Genomic DNA, 12,074 nt, shown 5'->3' with positions numbered 1-12,074 from the left:
TAATGCTTGGTTGTTTGCTCTCTTTCCTCATAAAAAAAGAGTTGCCAGATGGTAACTCTTCCTTTAATGAGCAAACTTTAAAATGTCTCTGTCTAAATTTCCTTCACCCAGTCTTAGATTTATGACTGTGCTTTATTCAGTTAGTAATTACCTGTACAGTATTATAATTCTCCACCTGCACGCCCAGTCTTCCAGCCCTGCCCTCTTGTTTCCTCTCAACAGTCTTATAATTTAACTAACCTTCAAGTAAAATTCCTAAATGTTCTAGGAGATAGAAGCCATTAGAGGTTTGTGAGAGATGGCTGACGCCAAGTATCTCTAACCTATAGTTTCCAAATTTAGGGATAGGTTTTTAACTATTTCCTCATACGACAGTTCTTACTAGATGGATCAGAGTGACTCCTTCATCCCGGGATCCGTGCCTGCGGAATGAGGAGAGGGGGCTGCGTTAGGCATTACTGACAAGAGTGTGCCGGTCTTGGTATTTTTAAACTCCACTTAGTATTTTTAAACTCCGTACAGAATTTCTTTGTCAGCCTCTGTAGAGATTACTCAAAAGCTTATATAGGACCAGTACTTCAGAATGCATTGCTCCAACACCAAATGGAAAACATGGACTTCCCAAATACTTGCCATGTCATATGTGCAACATATTTTGAGAGGATCAGAGAAAATACAGCCCTGAGCAAATGCAATACATTTAAGAATAGGTTCCTTCAAAACTGCTGGCATTTTTAAGTGGAAAAATTAAACATATGTAATCAATCTCTACAGTTTTCATATGCAATAAATAGTGATCTTCGAGTCCAGGAGACATCCATTCAGCTGATTCTTCTCATTAATATGTGGGGTTCACACAGTGGTGTTCTGGAGTCAGCTTATAAAAATTCATCACTAAAGTGGATTGGACTCATCTCTTCCCCCATGGTATCTTGAAATCACCAATGATGGGAATAGTCATATTGTGGGACTTGACAAGCACAAAGCAAACACAACATTAGACAAACACAAAAAACTTGACAACAAATTAGAAACACCCCTCCCTTTTTTTTCAGAGACGTAGTTATTAAATATTTACCAGGACACTCTTGGATTCATTTCACTTATTAGCCTCTGCTAAAAGAGACAATGCTTGTCTAAACCAGAAGGAAGAATAAAGGAATATATGGAAAATTTATGTCTATTTGTTGATATTATCATCTTTTCTGGTGACTTTTGGGGTAATATGTAAACCAAGGACTCATTGTAAATTCAGGTTGTTGAAATTCTTATCAGCTGACAAAACAGCCGAACATAATGAATCTGGTTCCAAATTGCCACCTACAATTAACAACTAATGAACCAAAGACTTACACTGTAAGATTTGACTGAACATCAAAGTGATATGAATGTTTTAGTTTGGTTTGCCAGAGACATTAGCACCCAGGCTATTTATTCAACACATAACGTGTAACCAGGAATTCCTTTCATCAAATGTATATCCTATGTGTATTTGGGTATACAAATGCAGATATGTATATCCAGCCTCTTATTACACATCTCTGGCAACCCAACACATTGCTTTTTTTAAAAAATGTATTGAAGTATAGTGAAAGTGAAATTGAAGTCTCTCAATCGTGTCTGACTCTTTGTGATCCCATGGACTGTAGCCCACCAGGTTCCTCTGTCCATGGGATTTCCCAGGCAAGAATACCGGAGTGGGTTGCCATTTCCTTCTCCAGGGGATTTTCCCGACCCCAGGATCAAACCCGGGTCTCCCGCATTGCGGGCAGACGCTTTACCGAAGTATAGTTGGTTACAAAAGATGAAAGAAAGGGAGGATAAATTAGGAGGTTGGGATTAATATATATATATATATATATATATATATATATATATATGTATGTATACAGATCAGATCAGATCAGTCGCTCAGTCGTGTCCTAGAATATAAACACACACTGCTTTTTGAGAAAGCCCATTCCATTTTGTAGTGATAATTGTTAGAAAGCTCTTCATATTGATCAACCTGCTATCATCTAATATTACCTTCTGACCCTAATTCTGGCCTCCAGAGACACAGAATAAATCTTGTTCCTGTTCTCCAAACTCCAAGTGTTTGAAAGCAGTCTTGCTGCTACTGCTAAGTCACTTCAGTCGTGTCCGACTCTGTGTGACCCCATAGACGGCAGCCCACCAGGCTCCCCCGTCCCTGGGATTCTCCAGGCAAGAACACTGGAGTGGGTTGCCATTGCCTTCTCCAATGCAGGAAAGTGAAAAGTGAAAGTGAAGTCTCTCAGTCGTGTCCGACTTTTAGCGACCCCATGGACTGCAGCCTACCAGGCTCCTCCATCCATGGGATGTTCCAGGCAAGAGTACTGGAGTGGGATGCCATTGCCTTCTCCGGAAAGCAGTCTTGATGGACATGCAAATATTTGACAATAGGTTAAATGGGCTCCATGTGTCTCTGTTCTATAGATTTAAAAATCCTTAGTTCTTTTCTCTAATGCTTCTGTTTTCCAGACATCTTATAGCCTTGGTTACTTCTTCTGAATATAATGCTGTTTATTAATGTCCACCTCAAAATATGGAACCTGGCGGTGGGGTGGGAGTGAGGCTCATGAGAGAGGTGATACGCGTATACATAAAGCTGATTCATGTTTTGTACAGCAGAAACAAACACATTATAAAGCAATTATACTCCAGTTAAAAACTATGGAACTTGATCTGGACATTGCACTCAAGATGGGATTTTTTCAGTACATAAGGATATGTTACATTACCTGCTAACTGAGCTGTAGATACTCTATCCACAGGTATATGCTAAAGGTACAGGAGCTTTTTGGATCTTAATCAGTTTGTTTGTTCATATTATGCTGGTGGTAAGTAAATCAACAACAACAAAAAGACAAGGAAGCAAACATGCATATCAGGCCTGGTGAATCAGATCTGCATCATCATGCAAATTAAAACTTTTTAACATCTCCTGGGTAAGAATCCTTTTCAGTACTATATATGGTGTACACAGAGCAGTCAATAAAATTTTGGGTTTTTTTATTTGAATGAACTTGATCTTGTCATCTGAAAAATGTGCTAACCTGCCTTTTAGTTATCCATCCAAGATATTATTTAAAAACTACATTTAACAAGACAGGGCCAAGTTCATGATACCCTGTCAGAGGGTCCTTGTCACCACCCCAGGTGACCTTCATGGAGATTCCTTTCCTGGGCTAATCTCTACTGCCAATAGGATCTCTAGGCAGCACACGCCTTATTGGTGGTGCAAAGAGGCTGAGTATCTCTGTTCCTTGAAATATTTTCAACATTTCAACTAACTGAAATCCATGCGTTCAACCATACCCTTATTAATCAGCTGGTATTCCATCCTTCCATGTACAGAACATAAGAAACTTTGTCAGAGAATCTCAAGACTAGATCACTGGTTTTCCAGTTATGTTCCATGGGGTCAGGGCTTTTGATACCTTTCTCATTTTTGTTTGTTTAATAGGTTAAGATTCTGCATGGACTTTAACTTGACAAATGGACATTCTCTCCCGAGTGAGCCCAGGCAATAGTCTTACAGTTACTGTTCCCTGTTCTCACCTGTATAGAGACCATCTTTTTAAATCATCTTTTTTTGGAATTTTATCTAGAATTTGCACTTTTAAAAATAATAATTCACTTGCATTTTGATTACCTTTTAATTCCTTTCCCCATGACTCTTTGCAGATACTAGGCAGAGCAGTCATAACTTTCAAATTTTTCGTTGATTTAAAACATGAATAGCCCAGGCCTAAGGATTCTTACATAAAACTGCTGAGCACTCTTTCACTATCTCCCACCTTCTTTTTCTACATGAAATTCTTCCTAACGTATCTGTTCTTCCATTTCTTGTTTAAAGGTTTTTCTTCTTGATACAGACTGTGGAATCAGAATAGGAAGTAAATGATTCTGCTTTGTGTCTTTGTATCTGTCTCCCATTTTGTCTGTCATTTCCTCCTCTCCACTGCTTCTGTAACTTGTTCATATATTTTGTTGCACTTACCACACTCTATCATATTTATTACACGGTCATCTCCCCAGCAGACTAGTAGCTGGTGGTCCTTATTCTCAACATATTCCCATTATAATGAGGGAGATATACATAAAACCAATCACCAAAACTAATATATTACTACAAAATTAGGCAGCATACTATGCTGATTAAATGCCCCCAGGGTAAGCAATGATGGCTCAGACGGTAAAGAATCAGCCTGCAATGCGGGAGACCTGGGTTTGATCCCTGGGTTGGGAAGATCCCCTAGAGAAGGGAATGGCAACTCCAGTATTCTTGCCTGGAGAATCCCATGGATAGAGGAGCCTGGTGGGCAACAGTCCATGGGGTCCCAAGAGTCAGACATGACTGAGTGACTAAGCATATAGTACAGGGTAAATGAGTTACAAGTCAGCTGAGAAAAGTAACACATGAGTTCAACAGTGGTAGCTATCACTTGGACTAGCTTCTTTTGCTGGCATGTCTATTAGAAAGAACACCTCCACAAGCTCACAAAATAGATTACTCAAAGGAAATGCTAACTGGTGAGAATGTCATATCTTCAGCTGGCTTCCTGTATTCTTTTTTGAGCTCTTGTTCTCTGTGTATGAATCATATATTTTTTTTTAATTTCTGAATGAGCTAATTATAAGGAAGCTTTTCTGCTCTCTTACCTCCTGTGCCACAGCACTGAGATCAGCTCTTGGAGTGTAACTGCAACCATATCCTTCTCTTTTCTTCTACACAGGTTTTCTATTAATATTATTCTAAGAATTTTCACTCCAGACTGGTCTTGTGAGCCTGGCTCAAGCTTTGGAGTCAAACCAAACCTGAGTTTGATTCTCAGGGCAATCACCAATTATCTAAGTAGCTAGACTTTGGCAAATTATCTTCATGCTCCAATTTTCTCAACTGTTAAAATACTTCCTAAGATTGTTTCCAAATCAGGTGAGATAATTTATATAAAGTAGAGAGTTCAGCACCTGGTTTTCAGTCTATGATGGCTTGGGTCATTCTCCACATCATCCTCATTATTATAGGCAGCAATCAGTGTTTGTGGAACTGAATTATTTTTTCACATTTCTATTGCCACTATCATTGATACATGTGTTAATGACTTTGTAATAACCAGGAGTTTTTATTATTTAGAACACATTAAACCACTGAAAGGAAGTGTTTTTATTTTTGTGGGTTTTTGCTTTGTTTTTAGCATTATGGTCCATCCACGTTTTCAGTAGTTTCCCTCGCTGTAATTATTTTACATTAAGTTAGTTTCTTCAAGCCTTCGATTCATCAAAAAGTTCATCTTGTTGGAATTTACAGTGGAATATATTCACTACATGGTACAGGAGAAAAAAAAAAACGATTGACTACTGAGTTGACAATCTCCCACTCACCAATCCCCCACCCCACTCACTCCCCCATCCCATCTGGTCCTTGATTCAGGATAGTCTAAGAATCACTCTGTGATTCTGGAAGTAATGTGTAACATGTCCCATCCCTCAAACATATTTAGATGGGCAAAACTTTTACTCTATTGGGCTTTGGAAACAGTTTACTCATACTTATCAGTACATATCAGATAGATTTGCAAAAGTAAGGAGTTTCAGTTCTGTTTAAGAAAAGCTATAATCCTTTAATTTGTAGAGTGAGTTTGGACAAGTTTACACAGTGGCTCAAGAACTAAGCCCTATCTTAAGTAGCATCATTAGAACAAAGCAAATACACACACACACACAGCATTCCTCAAGATATTTCCAATGCAGGATAAACACATATTCACATAAATGAGATAAATATAAGGATCATTAAATCAAATTATGAGTTAAGACATTACTTATCACCTGAAGATGGCAAAGGCAGAGGAAGGGGGATGCTACTTTCTGAAAACGTTCTGTTTATTTACTTTTTGTTTTTTGCTTATGGGCCAAGACAGGAAGGGATGCCACACAAGTTCATCCAGTCTGCATATTTTGTAGGCCAGTGAAAGCTCTGTCCCATCTCAGGCCTGTAAAGCTATTGTTGCTCAGCAGGGACTCTCTGCCTCCACCTGTTCAGCTAACTGCTACTCCATCTTCAGATTCAAGCTTAGATGTGAAGTCTATCCTCCTCACTCCACCACTTGCCCCACCACCAGATGCAGCTTCTGCTGGTTTCGTCACTAAGTTTTATCACTCTTGTGACCCCAGGGACTGTAGCCCACCAGGATCCTCTGTCCATGGGATTTCCCAGGCAAGAATACTGAAGAGGGTTGCCATTTCCCTCTCCAGGGAATCTTCCCAACCCAGGGATCAAACCCCAGTCTCCTGTATTGCAGGTGGATTCTTTAGTATCTGAGCTACCAGTTGCCCCTTCTACATAGTCTCAATGCCCTGTGTCCAAGTTCAGTTAGGAAATCGTTATCAGTTCAATTCAGTTCAGTCTCTCAGTTGTGTCCGACTCTTTGTGACCCCATGGACTGCAGCATGCCAGGCCTCCCTGTCCATCACTAACTCTTGAAGTTTATTCAAACTCATGTCCATTGAGTCGGTGATGCCATCCAACTATCTCATCCTCTGTTGTCCCCTTCTCCTCCCACCTTCAAAAATTAGTAGATTCCTCTTCTCTTTAATCCATTGATTTCAAGACCCATATCTTGTGCACCAACACACCTAGAGCCTAATGCAAAATAAGCACAAAAGATTACTGAATATATATTAAATATATAAAAAGAGTGTATCTAACTAATTATCAAAGCAGTTAAGAATACAAGCTGCAGAGTTAAATATTTAGGATTCTGACATAGTACATACCTTACTGCCTATGATCTTGGACAGGTTATTTAGCATTCCTGTGCCTCAGTTTCCCCATCAGTTAAACAATCTAATGCTAATATCTACTTTATGAGATATTTTGTGATGCTCAGTGAGCTTATGCAGGTAAAGTGCTTGAAGCAGTGACATGCAGATTCAAAACTATTGTTATTCATATTGCTATTATTATCTCATATCTGATTCTCTCACCTCTCTTTTCACCCCCACCTCCAATCTCTCTCTCTCTCATTCTCTGTCATACACACACGCACACACGCACACACACAAACAGGTTTGAAGGTCAGTATCATTTGATGTTCTCCTTAAATCACATTTTTTTGGCAAGCCTTCTTTGAGCTCTTGAAAAGGCAGCATTCTTTGGGAAAACAGCACTGAGCCAGAAATGGTCCAAGATACAGATTGTCTTCTAAGGAATCAACTTCAAAAGAGAGCATTTTTTTGAATGTGCTCTTTACTCTGTATGCATTTATTTTATAAACAAAGGAACTTTTTAGGCACATTGTGGTTTAATTCCACATTATATTAATAGTCCCCATACTGCATTAGGTACCACTGGAAACTTGGAATCCATCTGTTTTATACAGGGAAAAGCATACTAAAATAGAAGTTAGGGGATTAGATTCTATAAGCATGTCTTAGAGAAGATGTAATTGTTAATAATCTGAGCTTCAGGAATGCATAGAATAAGGAGGCTGCATTTGATGAACTAATGTCTGAAAACTCAAGGATTCTGTTTTAAGTTAGGAAAAAGACATTTAAAGGTATCATTCATGTCAAAGAGAAAAAAATGGTACAGAATAAATATTCCTGTGAAGATGGGTCATGGAGTAAAGGAGTCGGCAAAAACAGATGAGGAAATCTTGGAAGACTCCCCAGAGTTTGTTGTACTAGATCTTGAAAGTGAAATGAACATGAGTTAGTGAACAGAAATAAAATGCTCATTGACTTATTTCTCCATTGCTCTAATATAGAAAATGCATTTGAAAATAATGTATGCAATACTCTAATTTAAAAGAGCATTTAAGCTCAGTAGGTTTGGCCTGAGTTTTAAAGGTGCAATTGGGCATATCCTGGAGGAGAGAGTTGGAGAAGGACTTCCGAGGGGACAGCAGAGAATAGTACCTGTCAGTGGTTACACACCAAACCAGATACTGTGAGGAGGGGAGACAAGCCAGTTAACTAGGATGAACTGGAATAGTTCCAGTCTTCACTAGAAATGGCAGAGATGATATTGGATAGGTGAGGAGAAAACCTTGCCAGACCACTTCAGTGATAATGTGAGATTTTGAAAATCTTTGATTAGAGCCCTTGTATGTTCTTGAACAAGAGTAAAAATAGTTTGCACTCTGTATCAAGGATTTTTAGATTCTTAATTGAATTTTTATTTTAAAATGAAACTACTTATTGTAATTTAAGTGACAGGTACACAGCAAAGTGATTCAGTTTTGTGTGTGTGTGTGTGTGTGTATATATGTGTATATATATATATATATATATTTCTCAAAATCTTTTCCATTATAGGTTATTACAAGATATTGAGTTCCCTGTGCTATACAGGGAACAAACAACCGACCTTGTTGGTTATCTATTTTATACAATATATAGTAGTGTGTATATTTTATTCCCAAACTCCTAACTTATCCTTCTTTTCTCCTTTCCTTTTGGTAATCATAAATTTCTTTTCTGTCTGTGAGTCTATTTCTGTTTTGTAGATAAGTTCATTTTATCATTTTTTTTAGATTCCACATGTAAGCAATACCATATGATATTTATCTTTGTCTGTCTGACTTACTTCCCTTATTATGATAATCTCTAGGTCCACTCACATTGCTGCAAATGGGATCATTTCATTTGTTTTAATATTTCATCATACAGACATATATATATGTATATATACACACACCACATCTTCTTTATCTGTTTTCTGTCAGTGGACGTTTAGGCTGCTTCCATGTCTTTGCTACTGTAAACAGTGCTGCTGTGAATGAACACCAGCATTGTTCATTCATACACGCAGTGTATACAAGAATGCGTGTATGTTTTCAAATTATAGTTTTCTCCAGATAAATGCTCAGGAATGAAATGCTCAGGAATGGAATCAGTGGATCATGTGGTATTGGATTAAGAATCATCTGCAGTTTATTTGAGATACAGTTGTTTCTTTTTCATTCTTAGATGCCAGTTGGGTTATTCATGTTGTCCTAAAAATTTTCATGTCTTTAAAATGTTTACTTATTTTTATTGATTTTTAGATTCTATGTGTTATTTGACAGCTGCCATTATTTTTTAAAAAATCAAGCTCTATTAATATGAAATGAAGTTCTTGTTGTTTTTGTGATGTTACCAGCTTCACAAGGGAGCAAAAATATTATAGAACATGGAGATTAAGTAGGAAGGAGGTACTGAAATGAATCCTGGGTGTCCTGCATGTGCTACGGAGTCAGAATTTCGATGAATTTCACATAGACAAGCCAAGAATTAATGAAAACATAATTTAAATGCCACAGAGATGACAAAATAGGAAAGGTAACCCTCCTGTTGGTTAATGCAGATTTACCTATCTCAGAGGATTGAGTATATGTTAGGCAGTTATACACTTGACTTCCTTCAAAAATCAAATCTTTACAAATAGAAAGATGCTTCTGTGGGCAAATAAGAATTAACAAAAGTGCTAATAGCAGCCAAACAAAGTAATATCCTATTAGTGGACATCAAAGAAAAGTGAAAACAGCTTAACCAATGCATTTATAAAGAAATTTCAAGGAAGGTAATAAATTACAGATCACAGCAAGAAACAAAACCCAATAAAAGGAAATGCCTAACTTTGTTAGAACATAGATTTAAGCTCTGAAGTTAAAAAAAAATAATATATATATATATAATAAATCAACAGCTTTTGAGAATGTATTTCAGGGAATCTTTGCAACACACACACAGACACACACATACTTGCTACTGTGTAGTTTCCTCCACCTGAGGGCAAAGATCAACCTTTTATTTGTTTTTCAATACATTCAGAGTTGTCAAGTTTGGGATTTTTGGTCAGTAATAAATATTCTTCTCTAAGTGTCAGACTTTTTCCTATGAAGATGAGAAAATGGTGTCTGGTGTCACCAGGGTATTTTAACTGTAATAACTGAATTGTTGTTAAGATCAAAAAGCATAGTAATGACTACAGTTAATGAAATCCATAAAGTAATACATTGAAAAGCTAAAGAATCAAAAAAGTTCTATTTAGAACTTCTTTGAATAGTCCCTTACTGAGTTTCTGCATTTATTCCTGTGCTGCTTCTCAGAATATATGTTTTGCTCATATTCAGAGAAAGTGTCTCTTTCTAAATGCTTTTTTATGAAGAAAACATGTTCTGTGGTGATATAGCAGTAAGAAGTGAAATACTGACTCTGGGTTTCCTGATGAATGAAATTAATTTAGGAAAGAAATATACACGGAAGAGAACAGTTAAGGTATGAGACCCAGCCGCCCAGGGGCTGTATTGCGGAAGGTACCGCTGTGGGTCGTCTCCTGTGAACTCCTTTGGGGGCGGAGTTTGTTTGGGTACCTGTGTGCAAGAGCCTGCCTCACTGCCATCTGCTCTTGTCTTACTGAGAGCACACTGACCTGACTGACTGCTTCGTATCAAGGCCTTGTTCATGGAACATTCTGTACAGAAACCATGTTTGTAATCCCAACAGCACGGGGAGCAAAACTTTATTTCCTAGTACATGGCTTCTCTGGAGCCCAAAAGACAGAGTTGTTGTTTCAAGGACATGTTTTGCTGATTTAGGTGGCAGCAGCTTCCACTAAGATGCTATCACCTCTGAACAAGGACACATTTATCCCAACATCAAATGTGTCCATCACGAACTGAGTCTAAAGATAGCTTTCACTGATGGGCATCTGTAACCTTTGGCCTGTTTCACATCATGCTGGCTGAAAGCTCCAACAACTGTAGCTCCTAGATTAGGAGGTTAAGAGTTCCAATTAACAGGTCTTGTGTCCATATAAAAGCCTATCATTTTGATATGTTCATGTACCTTCCTGTAACTTCTCTAAAGAGAAAAGTAAGAGGAAATGATTTGACTCACAGTTTTGTTTTTTTTTCATCCCATATGAATCATTTGTAAGTGGAAGTGTAGACCTCTTAATCTCCCATACCTATCCACAAACACTTATGGATTATAGGGACACAGTGTTATATAATAACTTCATTCTTACCAAGTGCAAAAGTGGGCAATTTTCAAACCTGCTAAGTCTCTTATTTGCTGCTTTGTATTTCTAGATGACAAAGAATGGCACCGTGGAATCTGAAGAAGCGAGCACTCTTACAGTGGATGACATTTCTGATGATGATATTGATTTAGACAATACCGAGGTGGATGAGTACTTCTTTCTTCAACCCCTGCCAACAAAAAAACGAAGAGCACTGCTGCGGGCCTCTGGAGTTAAAAAGATTGATGTGGAGGAAAAGCATGAGCTGAGGGCCATCCGCCTGTCTCGAGAGGACTGTGGTTGTGACTGCCGGGTGTTCTGTGATCCAGAAACGTGTACCTGCAGCCTGGCAGGCATTAAATGTCAGGTAAGGATTGGGATTTCGGGGAACCCAAAGGCAAGACATCATACACTACCCACTAAAGAGGCAGTTGTGTTACATATAGTGAAGTTTCCCACACGTGGAAAAAACTCTGAAGCAAGGCAAGACACATGATTCAAGAAGACAGAAATACTAATTCAATGACATGAGTATATGTAATATATATATTTATACATAATATATATTATATAAACATGCATATATACATATCTATGTAAATATATGTGTACATAATATTTTACATATTATGTATGTGTATTACCTATACACACATATATCTATATATTATATAATATTATTTGTATATATAATATATGTATTGTATACATAGTATACATAATATATAAATGTGTATGTGTATATATATATTAATGTGTATACATACACATTAATATATTATATATACACATATATGACATAGTGTGAAAGGCAATCCAAACTGCAATTATCACTTGAAATTGTTTCCCCTTGGATTCATTTATTATATGAGCTCACTTTGGCTTCTAACAAGCAGCCAAGGAGATCATGTCATCCCCACCATTTGAGTTTGCATTCTCTAATCCATCCATGGGCTATAATATGATGATTGGTTAAAAGTGGTGCAGACTAGTGGAATAATGATTAGACTGGAACTTCAGAAAACTGAGTTCTGGCTCT

General features: G+C 37.6%; 1 protein-coding gene across 6 annotated transcripts in view; it reads left to right on the top strand.

Moving 5' to 3' along the window:
- The window catches only part of CSRNP3 (cysteine and serine rich nuclear protein 3), a 105,037-nt gene that overhangs the window by 80,644 nt on the left and 12,319 nt on the right, over positions 1 to 12,074 (top strand). For all 6 annotated transcript variants that reach the window (XM_055572388.1, XM_055572390.1, XM_055572387.1 and 3 more), the window contains one exon: positions 11,106 to 11,402. In XM_055572388.1, coding sequence (XP_055428363.1) covers positions 11,106 to 11,402 — 297 coding nt within the window. The remainder of the gene's footprint in view (positions 1 to 11,105; positions 11,403 to 12,074) is intronic.

Source organism: Bubalus kerabau, chromosome 3 (genome assembly GCF_029407905.1).
Source record: "Bubalus kerabau isolate K-KA32 ecotype Philippines breed swamp buffalo chromosome 3, PCC_UOA_SB_1v2, whole genome shotgun sequence".
NCBI lineage: Eukaryota > Metazoa > Chordata > Mammalia > Artiodactyla > Bovidae > Bubalus > Bubalus kerabau.
Note: the sequence above shows the minus strand (reverse complement) of the source record. Positions and strands in the feature narration are given on the sequence as shown.